Source organism: Erpetoichthys calabaricus, chromosome 3 (assembly GCF_900747795.2).
Source record: "Erpetoichthys calabaricus chromosome 3, fErpCal1.3, whole genome shotgun sequence".
Lineage (NCBI taxonomy): Eukaryota > Metazoa > Chordata > Cladistia > Polypteriformes > Polypteridae > Erpetoichthys > Erpetoichthys calabaricus.
The window spans coordinates 207,622,403-207,645,264 of NC_041396.2; the positions used below are offsets into that span (position 1 = coordinate 207,622,403).

The window sequence follows — 22,862 nt, forward strand, 5'->3', positions numbered from 1 at the left end:
AAAGCAAAATGTTCTTTAATTTTTAACTATTTTCTACAGATTAGGGTTAATGTACTAGAATTAAATTAGTATCTAAAAAATCAAATTCTCATGTGTACATTATGCAGAATGTTAGAGTGTGTCTGACAGCATCATGCTGCCACAGTCATTCAGCTCTTTTCAACACTATTAAATATTGAAACGTCTCAATAATTATTGTGGTCAACATAAACACCAGAAATTGACATTATTTTGTAGCCGAACAGTATATAATTGTTATGAAGTAACAAATCATACATATATCATATTGTGTTTTGGAGATATTGAGGTTAAAAGGCAGAAAAGGTCCAGTGAAAATGGTAGCTTTTAGTGAAGTTGTTTCAGTTTAAATTTTTTTTCTAGATATTTATACACAGAAAATCTAAAATTTTATTAGCCGGTATTCAAGTTAAAGTATAACGGTAATAACTGCAAAATTTTGTAGGAATAGATGTGGTGGTTTTCATGTGGTGCTTGTACAAAGAGACAGAAATTCAATTTTGATTGCATACATATATACTGTATATATATACATATATATATATTTGATACAGTACCTTCCAAATAATACAAAGAGTACACAACATGTGTTTAGCCCTAATTAGGGCTCATTAGGTGTACACACTTTTGCTTCCCCTTATGGGGATCAAACCCCTGACACTGCGCCATGGAAGCTGGTTCACTTACTTGGCAGGGTGAAGATCAGAGTAATACAATTATTAGAATGGTTACCTACCAGGTAACGCTTGTGGTTAGTCAGCCCCAATTAGGGTGACACACGTGTCATGTACCCTTTGTATTATTTGGCAGGTATTGTATAACATTATCTATGATCTGCTTCTTACAACTGATAGGACATGGTGAATGTTTGCCGACTAGCCAACCAGCCAAAGTAAGTGAACCAGCCGCCATGGTGCAACATCACAGACTTCGCGTTAGGTGCTGTCATCCAAGGTTCAAACCCTGTGAAGGGAAGCAAAGGTGTGTACACCTGATAAGCCCTAATTAGGGCAAAACACATGTTATGTACTCTTTGTATTATTTAACAGGTACTGTTATCACACATCTATGATCTGCTTCTCGCAGATGTGGTGGATGTTTGCCAACAAGCTGACCAAACAAGTGTTACCTGGTAGTGAAACATAACAAACTTTAAAAGTCATTAATAAAAATGTAATTCTGGTGAAGCAGAAGATAGATACACTCCAACATCAAACCTTGGCACTTTGATTGTTTTTCAGCTCTGACAGGAGAGCATCCCTCACATTGGGAGAAAAGGACATGGTTGTGATATCTCTGCCAATCAGCAGTTACCCTCTAAAACATACATAGCTCTGATCTCTACCTCAGAAACTTCAAATGTTACTCCTTAACAATCTGTAGATGATAATGTCTGCTGAACAAACAGGTATGGTGAGAGGTAGACCGACTCGAATAGAGCTGGTGCGTGAGTTAGGAGGGCCCGGCCCCCCTCCTCTTGGCCCGGAGCCACTCTCTCAGATTTGTGCAAATATATTGGTACCGCAGTGGAACTATTATACTTAGCGTGATGAGAAAAAGTTGCAAAATCAATTGGAATGTTCAAGCAAATTATAGAAAAAAACCTGACCTAAATCCATTATGTAGCTCTCGCTTGAAAAGTGGACAGACATACAGACAGACATTGGATTTTTATATAAATATAAGAATAAAAATATGCTATAAGATGTGATTGACAGATTCTAAGTAAACAAATTACCATTTCTTCTAAGCAATTTCAATAAGGCATACTACTGACATATTGTTGCCATCTAGCAGATATGTGGTTCTGTTAATTTAGTATTATTTTAGCTGATAATTGCAACCCTTAGTGAGGTTATCTCAGCTTTTATTTTTTTCTAGATACTTATACAGTAAACTTTTTCTTTTAAATAGGGAAAGTTCACATTAAAGTAACAGTAGAACGTACAGTACAGTTTAGGCAGTGCACTCAATTTGTATACAAGCAACACAAGATACATGTATTGTGTGCGGGAAGCTGTTGCGTTCACAATGTCTGGTTTTATCTACTATGTCCCAGTCTCTGATCAGGATTTCTGAACTCTATCATAAAATTATGAGACCATGGAAGTATCTGCGGTTGGACGTTGCCCAAACAGAAGAAAAACCTAGTAAAACCATATATTAGACTATCGTACTAGAGTTGTCATTTAACAATCACTCATTTTTAGGATGTGAGAAGACATCCTCTTTAATAAAACCCCTGTGTGCGTCCAGTGTCCGTGTGTGTGTGTCTTCTGGTGAAGTGCGCATGCGTGGGGCACGGTGTGATACTTCAAAGCAGATGCTTCAAAGGCCGCCTGATGCGTCACACAAGACAGAGAGGGCGGGATCTATAAAATATTGCACGGCTGATCCAATCGGATTTCAGTAAATGAGGTAAGACCTAAAACAGAAAACACGAAAAATCCAATCGGGTACTGAGACGCGGAGACCAGCTTCCCCATTGTTGTGCAAGTGTTCACTCTGAGGATGTCAGATTTGCGATTAGGAAGCTTGGCCCAGTAAAGTGTAAAGTGTCAGTCGTTGAAGGGGTTTTCCTAAATATACGACTTTTCATGATATTACAATACGATGACTTTTAAATGTAGATTTATTTTCGCGCACATTACATCAGTTGCTGGGGAGAATCTACTGATTGCCCACTGTTGTGACAGAAAATTAAACACATATTACGGACGGCAAAGCCAGTATTACTGTCAGAGAAAATTACAGGCATTTTGCGGAAAAAATTGAATGAGGTAAAAGGTCCCTTGCCATTTAATATAGACTGTTCCTACTAATGTTTATGGACTACCATTCTAGTAACGGGCATAATGTCTAGTATAATAATAATTCTTTATATTTATATAAGGGGAATATGTAAGTTCAGTCCCACTCAAAAAGGTTCTGGAAACCGAGATCAATCTATGATGTCATGATTTCAAATGTAATCCTTACCAAGATTTAAAACATACTAGGAGAAGATACCGGGACAATTTGTTTACTAAACAACCAAATAAGCCTGAAGGATTGACAAAGTTCTTATAATGTTTGATGAAGTTCATAGAGGTTATGTCCTTTACACAGTTTATTTCCCACTTATTTCCCTGTACTAGACCTGTTTTGTGAGTAATAGTGAGACAAAATTGATATTTAAGTTATTGGAATAAAATTTTTAATGCAGAGTTTAATTATAAAAGTAAAATAACAAAAAATATAAGTATGGGCGCATGGTGGTGCAGTGATTAATACTGTAGCCTCATAGATCTAATTCAGTTTGTTTGAATTTTGTGCTTTGTTGCTCTCTGCATGTTTCTCCCATATCTGCATGAATTACAAATTAGCCCATTGTGAGTACAGTGATCTCCAGATGTTCCTGCCATTACTTCTGATGAAAAACACATGATTGATTCTGCAATTATATAACTAACTATAACTAGTAATACAAATTTTAAGACTACAATCACTATAATTTTAATTAAAATCTGATATTCTTTAGACAACATCATGTTTAGATGATAAAATGCCTGCTTAACCAAAGAAACTGAAATGCCAAAATACAGACAGGTACTGCAAAACAGAACCTTCAGACATTTTTAGATTATGCTACTTCTTTTTTCTTTTGCTTTATTTTGATGTTTACCTGAAACACAAAAATTTCAACAGAGAAATTTACTTTGGCATGTTTTTGTGTTCAACTATCATTGTATTTTTTAAACAGAATGTCACCATTAGCTTCAAATTTGATTTAAAGCATGACTAACAGTGTGGTATTTCATATTGCTAAAGGAATGCTTTATTCAATGTTTGATACAAGAATGAAAAATAAGCAGTTAGGCACTACAGGTACACTGATGATTTATGAAATATCAGTGAGGTACATTGTAAATTCAGAGACTAATCGATATGTGCATATAAGGCTGAACAAGAATTGTCTTTTTATATTTTTACTAGTGAGAAATGACAAGCTCTGGCCTGGACACCTTCCACATAGAGTTTGCACATTCTCAAATACCTATTGTAAGTTATACTAACTGGTAACTCTACATCTCCCCATTTTGCATTTGCCCAGGAATATATTGATGTCCTGTCCAAGATTGGTTTCTTCTTTGTGTCTAATGCTGCTGGCATGGAATATTACTCACTGCAACCCTGAACTGGGAATTACGAATTCAAGAAATGGATAAATGAATGCCTGACTTCATATTTTGAAAAGCAGTGCAAACAATAAATGTTAAAAGTGCAGGATTAAATTCACTCTTTAAGAAATTAGAGAAAAAAGCTCTCATTTGCTACTAAGTAAATACTGTTTTGTTGTACTTTTTATTTTAGAGATCATAAAAAAGAAAAAGGATACAGCTAATTTTCATCATGTATTTTTCCAGCAAAATGGCCATCTGCTTATTGATAAGCACTTCATTCCTTCAGCAGAGCACAAGCTGCTTTGACAAGTAACTAGAAACAGACGGAGTTGTTTTAGATCACTTACTGTTATGTCTCAATCAGGAAAAGTGGTCAGACTCTATAGTGTCTGTGATTGGAAAAGAATGATAAGCTTCCTTAATCACAAACTTGAAATTTTGCCAAGAAAAACTGAAAAAAAAAATCCAAGAATGTCCCAGATCCTGTTCAAAGCTTTTATACTAGCTCGAAAATTCCTACAATCACTGTTCCCAACATCTAAAATAAATAAAGTATATCAAAAAAGTGTGTGTATGTGTGAGAAGGTTCTTTTATGGAGAGGTGTGTAGCATTTAGTCTTAATTTATTTTTGTTAATATTCTGTAAAAAAAAAAAGTATTAGTGTGCGTTTTATGAAAATGGAACTGGAATTAAGAGCTAAATCTGTACAGTGTGATTAGAAATCGTTTTAGACCATTTGCAGCACATAAAGGGTTATGATGAAAACCAGAACTTCTGAAAAAATTAGATTTTAAAAGAGTACATGATGGGTAATATTTATATTAATCTTGATTTTTTTTTGTGCTATGTGGTCAGTTAAAAAGGGTTCTCCTTGTACTTAATCCCCTGACGTCAATTAACATAAAAAAGAAGTGCAAGCATCTGTTCAAACTATTAATAAGGTATTATGCCCCACCAAACACAGGTTCCCCCCTCATCTCCCGTAATGGTTGATGTAGATCCAAACTGTAAAGTAAAACTACAGAATAACATATTTAGATAAATGCACTAAATAATATCAAGCTAATTTCCATTTTTAACCCATTCATCTGTATTTTAAATCAGCATTTTATTGTGTAACACAAGGTCACAAGCTGCTCTGGCCTATGCTGGCAAAATTTTAATAAGGTAGGACTAAATCGTGACTGGTATGATAGACCATTACAGGGTATTTTCATACAAAAACAAAACCAGTTTACAGAGTGTTTTCAGGCTTGCAAGAAACTGGAGAGAACATGCCATACACATAGACCCACAAGTTGGAAATTGAACCAAGGTCCAAGTATTTTGAGGGAGCAGGGACACGTCCTATGTTACTGCACTGCCTGAACTGTATTTCCAAATCTAAATTCTTTTTCAATGTGACCATCCAAATGAAGCTACAGTACAACAACAATTTATTTATATAGCAAGTTTTCATACAAATGATGTAGCTCAAAGTGCTTTTTTACAAGATGAAGAAAGTAAAAAGAAAAAATATAAAAATAAAATTAGACAGTACTAATTAACAAAGAATAAAGTAAGGTCCGATGGCCAGGGAGGACAGAAAAAACAAACAGAAAAAAAAACTCCAGACAGCTGGAGTAAAAAACAAAATCTGCAGGGGCCTATGGGATTGCCCAGCCCCCACTAGGCGTTCTACCTAACATAAATGATCTAAATCAGTCCTTAGTATAAACACTTTTCTTTACCTTGAAACCTTGAGATACCTAACTAGCTCTTCATAGAATCCTAACCATTTATCCATGTCTTTTAGCCCATTTAAACCCTGGAAGAGCATGTTGAGGTGGATTTATTCTTTCAGAACTCATCCCAAGGTAAGAGACAACTAGGACAGAATTCCTGTGCAACACAGGACACAATCACAGTCCCACCAACACTTACTGACAATGGATGAATTTAGGGTTGTCAATTAATCTTATCTAATGTTTAAGGAATTAGTAAAAAAACATTAGTCTTCAGGAAAGAAATCCATGCAGATATAAAAAGTACTGAAAAATCAATACAGACAATGTACTATATTGGAAATTGTACATTGGCCTTGGGCATAACATTTTCTATTATTTTATTATTTCATTTTTCTTTAAGTTTCTTTTTTGGTTTTCTTGACATATTCCTTAGACAGCTTCAGAGTGTTGTAAAAATGTATGAGGCAAACCTCAATGATCTCTGTTACTTATGTTGCAATTTTTTCAAATAAAGAAGAACAATACAATGAAGGTAAGCAGGTTAGGAAGGTGGATGAATGAATGGTTTAACAGGTGGCACAGGATTATGAAGCCTATAGTTATTGCAAACATTTCTTTATGTTTTAATTCTTTTAAACAGTTAAAGAGATCAACCTTGAATCCTTCTGAATATATTAGTCATATGTAAAGAGTGTGTTTTCTTGTTTTCATGTATGGTATAGGTGGTGTACCAGAAAATATAGTCCATATATTCCAGAACAAACACAATAATGTAAAGGTTCCAAAAGGCTGCTAACATATTTAGTGAACTTTACCAATTTTTTGTCAACTCAAATACATCACTTAACACTTCCATCAACACAGATTCAGTTTTTAGTGTAACTAAGCCACACTGGATTCAACTTTAGTTAAATAAATGCTTATTTACACATGCAAATATGCATTATGAAAAAAATCTGAAGAATATATTTTTAGAAATATCTGACAGCAAACAGAACTGAACAGCAAAGCACACAATTAATCTAGTAATTGCTTGAAAATGTTTATTTCAAGCATAGTGTTGAGGGACCAGAATCTATTCTGCCACCATCAGGTGTAAAGCAGTATACAGCATGACATGGGGGTACACTTACCTTCAAACTAAAACACACTAACAAAGATCTACTTCGAAGCTGCCAATAAATTTCTTTGTGGTGTGAAAACCAAACAAAAACCCACATAAAGCACAAAGACCTGGAGCCTCATGTATAACGCCGTGCGTATAACTCACACTATAACATGGCGTAAGCACAAAAGCGGGAATGTGCGTACGCACAGAAAAATCCAGATGCAGGAATCTGTACGTACGCAAACTTCCACGTTCTTCCGCTACATAAATCCCGATCAGCGTGGAAAGTAACGCACGTGCACGCGCCTTCTGACCCGCCCCAACTCCTCCCAGAATTATGCCTCTTTGAATATGCAAATCAATATAAATAGCCTTCTGTGAAAAGACAATGGGAAAAGCACAGGGGAAAATATAAGAATTTCAGCGAATACCAAGTGGAGGCAAAGGAAAAACGTACTATTTGTTGGTTTAAACAGTGGTATAATCAACAAAAGGAAGTTGATCGAGTGACAGAGTGTCGGAGAAACTCGAAGGCTCAAGTTCACAAAGTGGCACAGTGCCCGAAATAAAAAAGAAATCACATATCAAAGTCGCAGTGAAAAGATGAGTCGTAGCCCACCGTCTGAGTGTCATAAGAAAGCTTATTAGGGTACAGACAAAAAAAATAGGCACACAGTGGGAAAAAAGCACGAAATGTCAACTTTAATCTTGAAATTTCCACTTTAATCATGTAGTTTATTTTGCCATTAAAGTAGAACATCATAAACTTCATCTTAAAATCGTTTAATTTATTAGTTTCTCAAATCCCATTGTAACTAAAGTGGCATGTTAAATGCTTTGTTCTGTATTTGATCTTCTATGTGCTCTATGTGTGTGAATCACTACCTGCTTCTTAAATGGGCTTTCTCTTTCTCCGACAGGACACATAATCCATTACATTCATGATATTACAGCTCTCTGAATAATTAAAATACTGAGATGTATACGTGATATCTTTTTCATGATGATAGGAATGAAAGCATGTTATTAAACATGGGAACACGGTGGCGCAGTGCTTGTTCATGTCTCACGCAAGAGGCTTGCTGCGCCATGCGCGACCTTCAATGAAATAATTTATCACAGCAGTACTGTTTCTTTCAAACATACTAACCTCCAATTCCTGCCCTTACTTTTCTTTCTCCAAAAACCCAATCGCCACACAATCAGCTATGTAATAGACGTGAAGCCATTTGTAAGCTTAAAACGCCGATTCTTCAAAACTTTTAAGGAACATTGAAATATCTTCGTAGTACGTGTTTAATTATTCTATCCGTATATCCTTCCAGTGTCGCGTCAGCACCAGTAACAATACAACGCAATGCAGGAACAATCCCTGAACTAGCTAGTGCTGCGGCACCATGTCCTCACATGTTTAATTATTAACAATACAGATTATTTAAATGAAGTTAAAGTTTTATCTATATAACATAATCAACATATTTTTCTGCATTTCATCTTAAAAATGATATCATCATCATATGTAAATACGCGCTTTATAAAGTGGCGCAGGTTGTGCAATATTATAACTGTAGGAAAGTTTACAGTGAGGTGATTGTACTTATAAGTACAAACAGTTCTACAAGGAGCACTTGATGGACTGATTGAGTGCGTTTATAGTTCTTCGGATGAAACTTTTTCTAAACCATGAAGTCCGTACAGGGAAGTCTCTGAAGCATTTTGCCGTGGCTCAGGCAGCGTCTGCTTCATGCTGTGTACCGATAATTCTCTTTCCGATCAGCTGCTGCTGTGATTCCCCACTCAGATACAGTGATATAAATGCTCCGAGTGGTGCAGTGAGAGTAATATGGAAAAAGATGATCTGCTGTGGCAATCCTTAACGGGAGCAGCTGAAAGAAGAAGAAGATGCATTGACAGTAACAACGCTAAAGCAGTTATGGTATTTGGAATACTACGGCTATTCTCTGGACCATTATATTGCTGCAGGTTAATTACAATCAGATGCATTACACTAATAAACAATATGCAGTTAGTTTCAGTGTATTTATAAAGCTGCGTCAGGAATGTGGATCTAAGAAAGAAAGGGTGATCACACAGGAACAGTAGCACTGCTTTGACGCTGGGTGCCGCCAGTCTGCAAAACCGAGTGGAGAAATTGCGTACGCCATGGTATGAGGTACTGTGGAAATGTGCGTGGCTTTATGCCAAGTTTAGGTTTTATACATCGCGATTTGAGCGTGGAAACGTTCATACGCAACATTTCTGTGCGTATGCACCGTTTATACATGAGGCCCCTGGTCTAGATGCTTATCCAAGACTGTGGAGCTATAACTGAGCACCACTACACACTGTGCCACCATGTTCATTACCAAAAGTATTTCCCTAGTTTTGACTGAGCAAGGCCCTATCTATCTATCTGTCACTTGTGTCTTCCACACAACAAAAACTTGTGGACTAAATTAACATGTGAATCCATATTTGAGGGTGTGAGTTTCTTCTGCTATGAAACAAGGTTGAATGTTAGCAACTAAGTACTAGCTCTCACTGTGCAAATGATGATACAAATTATGTTGTGAATATTGGTGAAGAGACTCTCTCAATAAAAGTACTCTGTGGGGGTGAAATTCAATTTCTAAATTACATAGTGCCATTTTCAGCAGACAGGCTTGCAGTGATGAAATGTTCTAATTCATTTGGCTATATTCTCCTTTGCAACCTGCCAAGTATCTGGGAGTGAGTGTTATGCATTTAAACAAAAACTGTGTTCAGCAAGATTAAATTATTCTTTACTTTTGAGGTAGTCTCTGGATGTAGTTATTGCAGCATTGTGTGAATGACAGTTTTCTTTTTTTTTGAACATTTATACTGCAAATTCTTTAGCTTGCTATATGAAAAAATGAAGGACAACAGAAAACAGGAAATCATAGCCTACTAATGTAACAGCATGGCTATATAACACCATAACTGCAGACTTCAATCTATATATATAATTCACTAAGCCAGAAGACAAGTAGCCAACCATGGAAAGCACGCCGGAAGGGGCGTGGATTCACTAAACCGCCGACAAGTAAGACGCCAATGGCGCACGCAGGAAGGAGGCACGCCCACCAACTCTTAGACCATTGGATACGACGAAAAAATCATAGTCACGCCCACCAACTCGGACGCAACGCCTCGAAAAACATGCTGTCATTTCTGTTTGTCTGTGCCACAGTCCACTTGCAGCTCTGAGCCACGTTGACTTTTCATTAGTCAACCTCAGTGGAATCTTGGTTCACACAGAGGCAGCGCGAGAGAGAGAGCCGCGCGCACACACAGGCAGCGACAGAGGCACACACAGAGGCAGCGCCAGAGAGACAGTGGCACACACACACACACACACACACACAGAGGCAACGCCAGAGAGAGACAGAGGCATACACAGGCAGCGCGAGAGAGAGAGACGCGCACATACACAGAGGCAATGCCAGAGAGAGACAGAGGCACACACAGGCAGCGCAAGAGAGAGCCGCACAATCCTTTAAAACTGAAGTTAAAACACAATGAAGGAAGCAGTCTTTAAAAACCAATAAGCCATGTGCCTCTTTTTCATTAGTGTCTCACCTGCTTCAGGCCCTGCAACAGTCGAGACGCTCTCTCTGCAGCTGACCTTCTCTGTGCCTGACTCAACTACTGTCAGTCGCCTGATTAAAAATGGCCTTTTGAAGGTGAGCTATGGACCCGCTATACCACAGGAACACACTGCCTTCGAGCCTGCTCTCGCTCACTCTAACGTACCGGTTTTCTCTCTCTCTCCTCACTCGCTCACACACTGCACAGGGGAGAAATGCCCGAAGCACGAGTCTACCCGGAAACCGTTTCAGCCACACTTCCACGCCCCTCGCTACACTGTGAGTGCGATGATTATTTATTTAAAAATGGGCTTTTGAAGGGGAGCTGTGGACCCGCTATACCACAGGATCACCTGTGACATTGCCTTCACATTGTTTTCCTTTTATTTATAATCCTGTTGAGCAGATCAGACACCCAGGCAAACAACAATGAATAATCAATAGCTCCAACTACTTTGCCCGCCCCCACTCCTCACCTGAGTCGGTTTCGTCTCTGTTCAGCAGTGTTTGCCAAACTCGGTCCTGGTGAACCCCTGTGGCTGCAGGGTTTTGTTCCAACCAGATTCCTAATCATTAATGCCGGTGAAACTCATCCGGGATAAGTCGGTTTTTCAAACGCAGCCGTGTAGCAGATTAGTCTAGCAAGATGTAATAATCCGAGATGAATGCGCGTCCTCGCGCAGAGTGAAAAGCCAATATATATTGAGTCTACAAAACATGATCAGCAAGTCTTTGATAGGCTGCAACAAAATGATGAAAGAACGGGCACATTTTTTTCACACAAGCTGAGTGGGTGGGTGTTAGTTAGTTAATTAGCAACTCGAAGGATTTAATATATAATTTAAGATATAATATGCACAAGAGGTAACACTGCAAAAACGGCCCAAACCAGAAAAGACAGCTGGCAAAAAGTGGCTGACAAATTAAACGCGTGTGCATTGTACTTACTGAAAGCAGCATTACGGATTTTCCAAATGTTCATTTTTTTCCCTCTGCTTAAAAAACATTGAAAAAGCGGCGCGGATTGGTTTGCAGTGTGTAAAACAGTTTGTTTTGATAATTTGCTGTCCACACAGGGAGGAACCGCGAAGCGAACCCACAATCTTCCACTGTCTCCTTACTGCAAAGCAGCCGTACTACTACAGCGCCACAAGGCAGTTAAAGAATGCACCGGGCCACATGTTCATTTTTTTCCCTGTGCTTAAAAGACATTAAAAAACTGTTTCTCAACTGTGACTCCGAACAACTCAGTACACGAAAAGCGGCCAGAATCGCAAACAACAATGAAAACTCTACGTGACTCACAGGTAGTGATGGGCCGCTCGATACTCAGGTTTCGACACTGTGTCGAGCTTTCGAAGCACTGCAGATTTTAATACTTGATCGAATAATGACACCCGTGATTTAAGGATTTCACATTTTCTTTCTCAAATGTGCTTACCTATATCATGGCAAAGTACAGGGATAAACCTTTATTTTCTGTCTACTCCGTTTTAATTAAGACAGACCAAAGAAAACATTTAAGGCTATTAAATGTGATCTCAAGAAAAGACCAGGGTTAATTATAATACTAATAACAGGAGCAATTATAATGATACGGTGCAAAAGTAAATACTAATTGAAAGAGCCGGGAATGCATGAGGTGAGGTGTCTTATTTTGTTTAACTCTTGCTATCGTATAGTGCATTCTGCCTGTCGGCGTTAGTTATATTTATATTTTTTAGACATCAGACACTACAAGCTGCTGACGAACCCTTCTCTTCGTTGTCAGTCTGTAGCTACGAAAAAATAAAAGCAATACGACTTTTAACAGACGTTATTGAAGTGTATCATAAGTTTCTGTAACGTTAATGAAAATGGCCAGGAGGTGTCACGAGAGAGGTGAGTGTCAAATGCTTCGAAGCTTCGATACGATTTCCGACACAATTGCTTCAAACGTGTTGATGCTTCGCGAGGCTTCACCCCGCCCATCACTACTCACAGGTTACTGAACGAGAAATCAGCAGACTAGCATGACGGATGGGGCGTAATGGGCGTCCTTCCTCTCTCCTCCAGATTTTTCAAATGTTAATTTTTTCCCTGTGCTTAAAAATCATTAAAAAAGCGGCCTGATTATGCGGCGTATGGTACGCCGCGGGTTGGCTAGTACTGCATAATACAATGTACAATGTAATTTTAAAAATTGAATACTCTCCATATTACTAATGAGTTTACACATTTATTTTGTTCAGCCTATAACAACAGCATATTTGTAGGAAATGAAATCATGCATATACACTTGAATAATATTACTAAATCTGGATGCTAAGCTTTATGTCTGTTTAGTTTTTCATGTAGGTTCTAAATGTTGTAATTCTCAAATTATAGGGTATATTTTTGCAAAGCAAAAATGTCAAAATGACTCTTAAGATTTCAAAAGTTCAAAGCCAAAATCAAGGTTTTCTATTATTTTATATATAGTATATGGAAGTCTAATTCAATGATAACAGGGAATGACATACAGGAAAAATAACCCTACAATTAATAAAAATATAAGCAATCATATAATAAGTTCTACGATTCTCAAACACGTATGTTTATACCATGTTTATTTAACAGAAAAACATGTTTTAAAAGGATAAGTTAGGTATTTTTCAATATTATTTTTTCACACTTATAGTACATGTTAATTTGTCATGGGAATCTTTGTTCCTAAGTGAAGTATTTTTTTATAAATATAAAAAAACAATGCCTGTTCTTGTGGTTTAATATGGGGACTATTGGGCACCAGTGTAAATGTGAAAACAAAAGCCTTAAAACTTACTTACCTACTTACTTAAAAAATACATTCACTTTGAAGTGGCAAAAGTTTCAATTTCAGAAAATAAGCCTTCCACATTTCTTAGGTATGTTTATGACTACAAAAGGAAATTCAAAGTGATACATTTTATCATAGATTCTTGGCAAACCTTTTACTGATTTAAGGATATGTTCTTGTTCACTTTTCTATTCACTGTGACTATTGTGGGTGGATATTTTAATATAAATAAAGATTTAAATAGCACAAAACTATACACATGTCTCAAGCTGTTTAGAGATGACATTGAGTTTGCAGATATTCATTGGTGAACACAGAGCTGATATAAAATGATAGCTTATTTATCTAAATCCTAATAAAAATCTTACCATGAACAAAGAGGCAAGGGTAGCATTCAGAAATGCGTTTAAGGAAAGCAAAGCATGGCTATGAGGTGAAGAGCACAGGAATCTTTTATTAAATGGCAGAATGTCACAAAAACTCTTTTTTTCCAAAAACATCTTGCACTGTTTTATAATATACGTGCAATCTCAAGACACTGATCAATATTTATGTTACTTACTGGCTTGGAAATGGACATCTTTGGTTGTTTAAGGCTTTTGCTATCAGGTTTGGATTGGAGCCATTTTAAATTGTAAGAACAAGGATAGCTTTTTTTTAAATTTATTAAAAAAATGTTTCACTTCAAAACACAATTTCACTTTGTAAATGTATTTATGAATAATGAAACATAAGACTTACCAAATATACCAAACTTTTCTTTAACTCCACAAAAGATGTACAAGAGTAAACTTCGGCACAGGAATAAAGAGGTAATTTTACATTGTTTTGTTGTTTTATTTCAGTGGAATACAAAAATATGAATAAATAATTCCATTGCACCCTGATTATCACCCATTTTAGTAGGGTAATGAAAGCTTTGAATTTTATGTCTGGGCAATATGAACAGCAGAGAGGAAAATGAATGTCCAAGTTTTCAGCATCCACAAAAAAATGGTTCAAGGATACTAGCTATCTGGTGCATCATAAACATGCATTCAGTTTCTCTTCAAATTGCCAAGGAAGGACCTCATATTTATCATCCAAGTGGCAATCACCCTAGAAGTATCTTTATAACTTTGAACTTGCTGCCTTCAGCAACCTTTGGCTTCTAAGTATGTAATTTTAAAAATCTAATCAACCCACAGTAGATGCATATTTTAATACACTAGTACTTCACTCTACATCAGGTCATACATTCAAAATGAAGACACATCAACTCTTTTGCTGCCTGCTATAGTACAGACTGACATTTATTGTATCTCTTACCTGCATGGAGATCTGTGGCTTGACCACTTATTACAGCTGGAGGTTCCTGCAGCTGATAAGTCGAGGATGCAGAAGACGTTCCATCTCCACTGTTGTTAGAGCTCATGTAAGCACCATATGGTGGTGCAGAATAGTACTGGGCATACTGGTTTTGGCCAAAAGTTGCATAGGAAGGATAGTCCTAAAGGAGGAACAACCATTCTTTTTAGTAAAAAAAAGAAGAATATGTTACATCAGTGAACATCAATATCTGGTTGACTTTATGGTGTGAGCAGCTGCTACGGAATTGTGGTCACTAAATAAAGTGCTGATGTTTAGTCTTTTAAATAGAACTTGAACAAATATGCTTTCGAATAACAGAAACTGCTGTAATTAAAGACTGATTTATATATTGTTTAGCAAAGACCATCACAAAACCTATTAATGAAACATTTCTGCTGGAAAAGACCCTTTGATACATTAGTTCTTAACACTGACTACATTTAATAGAGTACACAAGCATGGGAAAGGTTCAGTGTCAATAAATAAAATCCTAAAAGGCATACAAAGCAGTATATGCTTTACATAAAACATAGTAATACTGTTACATGTGCTCAGTCCTTGCTCCCTGCTTATCATCATTCTCAAAATCTTTATGCCCTTAACTAGCAACCTAAACAAACAAATGTCATGTAGCTCAGGAAGCTACTACTGCTCATCTGCATTTGGGAAAATGGCTGCACTGCCCTTTCATCAGGCTCAGGCATGATGTATGAAAACACATGAACCTGGAGAAACGGGATGAAAAGGCCAAAAATAATGGATGGTAAAGCGACTAAAAAACTCAAACTCATGACTTGATCTGAAATAATAAAACTTTCATATTATCTATATTAAAAAAATAACAGACACTTTGTTTAACACTGTGGTACAACTTTTCCTGGGAACCATGGAGGACATTTAACTCAACCTTTCTTTAAATTTTAATATTTGTCAGCTGTGATTTTTAAAAGTAGTTAAAAACTTTTATTGATTTGTATCCAGTGAACTAAATGGTGAAGTGAGCTATGAAGAAATAAAACAACCTACCCACTCAAATATATCAGCAAATTGTAAGTTTGAGGTATCTGTTGCACGGGACAAACGTGCAGGGAGTGTCACTAGGTAAAATCTAGTTTGTTTAGTTTAATTGTTATCTGACAAGAGCAGAAATGAAAACTACCTGCTGTGAACTGCTGAAATTTGTTGAATTGGACACAGAGTTGTTGCTTGCATAAATCCCAGATGAAGGTGTGAAGCTGGAACCTAGCAAAGTTTCAAAACACAACACAAGATGTTTGACTAACAATCAACAATTTAAAAAAAATAAAAAATGCAACCTTGAATTACACTAATAATTTATGTTGAAGCTGTGTTGGCACTATCAAAAATTATTTTTAAATACAAGCTTTACAAGTAACATACAAAAATATACCATTGATAATAATCTCTGGACAGAAATATTAAAATAAATCTAGTGGTTAGTCCATCATGTATTCTTTACAAACCCAGTCAAATCAGGCAAACACATTTGATGAGGGTATCACTACCAACTTAATGAATTTGGACCCTGGTTTTCTTTCAGAATTAAGAGCCTTCAAAGTGGACTTTGTACATTCTCTCTGTGTTTATGTAGATTTCCTCTTGACTGCAAGTTCGTTCCACAGACTTGTTACTAGGCTGAATGGCAAATTTAAATTTGACTGATTGTGTCCCATGCTGGATTACTATTTTAAGCATGGTTGATCTCTGCCTTGTACCCAGAGCCAACAGAACAGGATCTTGTTCCCTGCAACTGCCTTGTACTGAAAAAAGTTGGACAGTAAGGGCAATATATCTCATGTTATATTCTACTTCCCAGTTTGTTGTTTTTTGCATTCCTCTAGGACTCTCCATACTATCTCAGGGGATGTTTGGATACTCTGGTGGTACCATGATGTCTCCACCTTCAAATAACGCATTTTGCCAAATTGATTAAACATAAAGTCAGTACAATCTGCTGTAAATGCCTAAATGTTTAATCTTATTGGCATTACACTAAAGAAACACACATTTCTGGCCCCTTTAAATTCAGTTTTGACTCATAAAGTATTATTTTTGCAGTTTTGCATATGTCATGTTTCCTTACAACATGAAGTCAAAATATGGTCCTGCTGTGCAGATCCAACATAACTACTTACTGCACATCTGAAGCCAATTCAAGATTGCAATCAGTTGTCAGGCTTTCACCTTTTAGCAATTTAACTGATACCCTGCGTATTATCTCAGGGGTGTCCATTTTTCAGCTAGGCTTCGATAATAAGTCTGGTTAGACTAGACAAAATATTATAAAAGGCAACTGAAAGGAAATGATATGAGAAAGGGCCTGAAGCTTAGCTCTGGACATGAAGTATGTTACATCATTCAAGGACATGCGCATCCCTTGAGAAAGCTAACTCTATAGAAAGATAGAAAGCAGAAGAGACTCAAGACAATAAGATGAAAGCTGAGCGTGAGGGGGGACATTCTTACTTATTTATTTCACAAGAACAATGAACTGTATTTTTTCATAAATACTTATAACAAGGATTACAAATACATTGTAGTATGATTTTCCAATGAACTACAGTAAATTCAATATGTAGAGACAATTTACAAAAAGGTAAAATTTGTTTAAAATGAACAATGAGTACTTCTAAAAAATGAGAAAAAGTTCCAATAGTACATAGATTTTATAAGTTAAGTTTGCTCATTTTAAGTTAATATTGAGTATATTAAAACAGAAACGCGTCAGAAGGATAATGTATTTCCCAATATATGCTACAAGTGGCCTCCTTAGCTTTACGGGATAAAAAATGAGCCACAAAGGTTGAACTTGTTTTTCAGTAAGAAAAAATGTTATGTGTAACAGAAACATTTAAATACCAAAACATCAACATAAATAACAATATGCATTATTGTAGTCTACCACAGTATTTGGTAGTATATAAGGCCTCATGCGTAACGCCGTGCGTAGAACTCATACTAAAGCATGGCATACGGACAAAAGTGGAAATATGCATATGCACAAAAAAATTCAGATGCACAAAACCGTGCGTAAGCCAGCTTCCACGTATTTCAGCTACATAAATCCCGGTCAGCGTGAAAAGTAACACACATGCATGCGCCTGCCGTCCTACCCCAACTCCTCCCAGAATTTTTCATATATTAAATATCACCTTCCCCATTCAGTGTTTGGTTAAAAGACAATGGCAAAAGCACACAAAAAAGAAGAATTTCAGCGAATGTGAAGTGTAGGCAAGGAAAAACGTAATATTTGTTGGCTTAAGCATTGGTATAAACAACAAAAGGAAGTTGGTCTAGTGATACAGAGTGGCAGAGACACTGAAAAGTTCAACTTCAGAAAGTTGCACAGTGGCTGAAATAAAAAAAGATGTGGTAAGATATCAAAGTCGCCATGAACAGGCCAGTTGTAGCCCACCGTCTCGGTGTCATATGGAAGCGTATTAAGGTACAGAGGAAAGAAAAAAAAAATAGGGACACTGTGAAGAAAAAAAGGTTAAAATGTTCCCTTTAATCTCATAGTTTATTTTGTCATTAAAGTAGAATGTCATAAATTTAATCTTAAAATCAATGATTAATTTAGTAGAGCTTCTCCGATCCCATCGTAACTAAAGTAGCACGTTAAATGCTTCATATTGTATGTGTTCTTCTACTGTATGTGCTCTATGTGTGTGAATCATTATGTACTTCTTAAACAGGCTTTCTCTTACGCCGACAGGAAACAGAATACATTACATTCATGATATTACAACTCTCTGAACAATTTAAATACTAAGATGTATACTTGATATCATTTTCATGACGAAATGAATTAAAGCATGAATTAAAAATGGGGGCACGGTGACCCAGTGGTAGCGATGAGCTGGCACCCTATTCAGAAATTGTTCCTTTCTCCAGCAAGATTCTTGCTGGGACGTGCGCAAACCTCGATGAAATAATTTAATGCAGCAGTACTGTCTCTTTCTAACGTACCAAACCCCAATTCCTGTCCTTCCTTTTCTTTCTCCACATAGCCAATTGCCACACAATTACCTCTTTAATAAACATCAAACCATCTGTAAGCTTAGAACGCCAATTCTTCAAAACCTTTAAGGAACATTGAAATATCTTTGTAGTACATGTTTAATTATTCCATCCATCTATCCATCCAGGGTCGTGCCAGTCCCAGCAAGCATACAGCATGAGGCAGGACCAATCTATGGACGGGACGCCAGCTCATCGCTACCGCTAAGTCACCATGCCCACACATTTAATTATTATAAAATGAAAAAATAATAGTAATCATAATAACAACAACAACAATAGTAATAATAAGATAAAAAACAATGAAAAATATACAATATGAAAGCATAAATACAATATACATGTACATATAGTGCAGATAGTGCAAATGGTTTGTAAAGTGGCTGAGGTTGTGCAATATTACAAATGTAGTGCAAGTTTACACTGAGGTAATTGTAATTCTAAGTACAAACAGTTCTACTGGGAGCACTTGATGGACTGATTGAGTGTGTTTATAGCTGTTGGGATGAAACTTTTTCTGAACCTCAAGATCCCTACAGGAAAGGCTCTGAAGTGTTTGCTGAAAGGGAGAAGTTCAAATAGACTGTGCGCATGGCTGAGGCAACGTGTGCTAAAACGTTATGATGCTGTATCCCAATAATCCTCTGTGCTTTTGACACAACCCGCCGTACATCTTTCCGATCAGCTTCTGTATAGCTGTGACTCCACACTCAGATACAATGGGTTAAAATACTCTGAGTGGTGCACTAAGAGTAACAACACTATAGCAGCTGTAGTATTTAGAATAGTTTAGCCATTCCATGGACCATTATATTGTTACAGGTTGATTACAATCAGATGCCTTAAATTTATAAACGATATGAAGTTAATTTCAGTGTATTTGATAAAGCTGTGTCAGGGATGTGAATCTAAAAAAGAAAGAGAAACCATACAGGAACAGCAGCACTGCTTTGACGTTGGGTGCTGCCAGTTTGCAAAACCGAGCAGAAAACGTGCGTATGCAAGGGGGAGTGGGGGGGCTGGGGTTGCTGGTGTGAGAATGTGCGTGGCTTTACACCAAGTTTAATTTTTATACATTGCGATGTGAGTGTGGGAACAGGCATATGCAACATTTTTGTGCGTACGCACTGTTTATACATGAGGCCCTTGGTGACTTTCCCCAACATAAACACTGACAGTCGCTGCACTATGAACAGTAGTTATGGGGGGTTGATGTTTTTTCTGTCCTTCCATTTAATTGCATTCTTTTTGTATTTCTTCCAAGAAGCTACTTGCACCATGGTGAACCTTCGGGTGACCAAATTCAATGGGCATATCGGGGTGATTCAGTCGTACAGTGTCAGTTTTACCATCTGTGTTAACATCTGATTACTAATTCACATTGTCATCACTATCGCTTGATTCAACTAATAATTTATTTTCAGTTTGTTCTAAAAGCTTTTTGTTTATGCACTATTGCGTTTTTGTTTTATTGAAGGCGCCGCCTAACCAATGAATATGATGAATTACCACAGAGAGGCAGAATGTGTAGAAAAATTGTGGTATGATGTTATTTCATCCGTAAGACAGCATCAGAATTCCATCCCGAGAGCAATTTGGGCTTACTGCTCTATATCTCATTAAAACAAATTAACTTAAGTAGAAATCAGAAATAACTATATTTACATAGAATTCAAAGCCTGAGAGTCACTTGGGGGCTAACACCAAAGAGGTTAAATAAGGGAAAACAGAAGACACAATGGATCATTTACAAACTGAACCAGTTTATTCTAATGCAAGGCTATGAGGTGCCAATAGAATCTGGTGCAAGGTGGGAACCAATCCTGAATTGTAGAGTCAGAAAGGTACCTAATCTGCATACTATCAAGATTTGAGGGGAAACTGTAATAAATGAAGAAAATATGCTTTTAATATCTAAGGTGACCAAGATAAGATCTGAAACCAGACCACGAGGTAGCAATTTCAGTTACTACACCCTACAAATGACCAATGACCAATACAGTGGAACCTCGGTTCACAACCATAATTCGTTCCAAAACCCTGGTCGTAAACCGATTTGGTCGTGAACCGAAGCAATTTCCCCCATAGATTTGTATGTAAATACAATTAATCCGTTATAGACCATACGAACTGTATGTAAATGTATATTTTTTTTAAAAGTTTTTAAGCACAAATATAGTTAATTAAACCACAGAATGCACAGCGTAATAATAAACTAAATGTAAAAACATTGAATAACACTGAGAAAACCTTGAACAACAGAGAAAACTAACACTGCAATAGTTTGTGCTATAGCGCTACCAACCGCTGGCTAAAAACACTTTTTTTTTTAATGAGTTTTAAGCACAGGGAAAAAAATGAACATTTGAAAAAATCCGTAATTTAATAAACCACCAAGAAAAGTAACACTGCAACAATGCACGCTACGAACCGATCGCTGTAAACAGAAGTGAAAACAAAATCAAGCCCAGTGCATTCTTTAACTGCCTTCCTTCCTTATGCGTCCAGCCCCCTCTCTCTTGCTCTGCTTGTGTGTGTGCGCGTCTGTCTCTCTCTCGCGCTGCCTGTGTGTGTGCGTCTCTCTTTCTCACGCTGCCTGTGTGTGCGCGTCTGTCTCTCTCTCGCTGCCTGTGTGTGTGCTCTCTCTCTCACGCGCTGCCTGTGTGTGTGTGTGTGTGTGTGTGTGTGTGTCACGCTCTCTCACTCCCTCTCTCTTGCTCGCTGCACAGGAAATGCACAGGGAGAGACTGAACATGTACAAACCGAAAGGGAAACTGGCTTGTTCGTATACCGAGTGTGTGGTCGTGAACTGAGGCAAAAGTTTGGCGAACTTTGGTCGTAAACCGATTTGTACGTGTACCGAGACGTTCGTGAACCGAGGTTCCACTGTACATTATTTATTACATTATAACACATTTAAAATGAAACCCTGGCAAATGTAAATAAATCTACTTGTCTATTATATCCATAATATCATGCTGCCTATAGTAATGGGAAGGGAAACTCCTATTTATTACAGGCAGATTATCATTGGCAAAAAAATAAATCAGCATTAAATCATCTGATTTAATTATTATATGAGTCTATTAAGTGGTGCCAATGGCAATGCAGGAATATGCTGGTGTGAATGGTTTGTTCTCATCATTTGTTCACTAGACATGTTCTGTAAATATAAAAGTAATGAGCTACACTGCACTGCCACTAACTTATTTTTTTCATATGACAGGAAAAACCTCTAGTACTAACACCAATACGTGGACACACACAAATACTAGGGTGTTCTCCTATGCTATTTCTGCTAATAGCAGGCCACAAATCTAGTTAGGCAGTATTACCAGACTACTCTTATTTAAATAAATAAAAGCAATCCATGTACAAAACAGCACTACTCACCTGGCATTTGATAGGAATAGGGTGTTTGGCCTGGCTGGGGAGTTGCAAAACCAGGACTATAGCTAAGGCATCCTGACTGCAATGGGGACTGTGTCTGAGGAAGGCCACTTTCCGTCTTGATCCCTGGCAACATTACACCTAAATCTGAGTGAGAAAAACATTTTACAGTTACTCTTTTAATTTAGGTCATCATGGACATGCAGCTGCACTGTAGCCTGCATCTGGACCTACCATAAGTTGAAAGCCCATAGGGCTGTCCTGTCTGAGAGTATGCACTGTACACCGTTGGCTGCTGCATTCCAGAATACTGTGTCTGCCCTGCATAACTTGTCATTGACTGAGCTGCTGGTGTTGACAAAATGTGTGGATATGGCCTGCAGGCACAAGACAAAGAGAATAATACTTTGGTAAACACCAGACAAAAACAAAGTAACACCTTACTGACACAAAATATATTACTGAATGCTGTCTAGTAACAGGATTCACAAAACACTTAATAAGAACCATCAACAAACTGCATGTTTTGTTTATATATAGGGCAATGTTCAGTATTAGCACCACTGCAAACATACATCTGCATAAGTTAATAGAGAAATAGAGAAAAATCTATTGAGAGCTAAATGTATAGCAAATTTTCTTAAACCAGGTATTCATTA

General features: G+C 37.2%; 1 protein-coding gene across 20 annotated transcripts in view; it reads right to left on the reverse strand.

The window, feature by feature from the left end:
- The window catches only part of eya4 (EYA transcriptional coactivator and phosphatase 4), a 300,443-nt gene that overhangs the window by 43,659 nt on the left and 233,922 nt on the right, over positions 1-22,862 (reverse strand). For all 20 annotated transcript variants that reach the window (XM_028797736.2, XM_051924949.1, XM_028797738.2 and 17 more), the window contains 4 exons: positions 22,438-22,580; positions 22,207-22,350; positions 15,932-16,014; positions 14,731-14,911 (listed from right to left, as the gene is read on the reverse strand). In XM_028797736.2, coding sequence (XP_028653569.1) covers positions 14,731-14,911; positions 15,932-16,014; positions 22,207-22,350; positions 22,438-22,580 — 551 coding nt within the window. The remainder of the gene's footprint in view (positions 1-14,730; positions 14,912-15,931; positions 16,015-22,206; positions 22,351-22,437; positions 22,581-22,862) is intronic.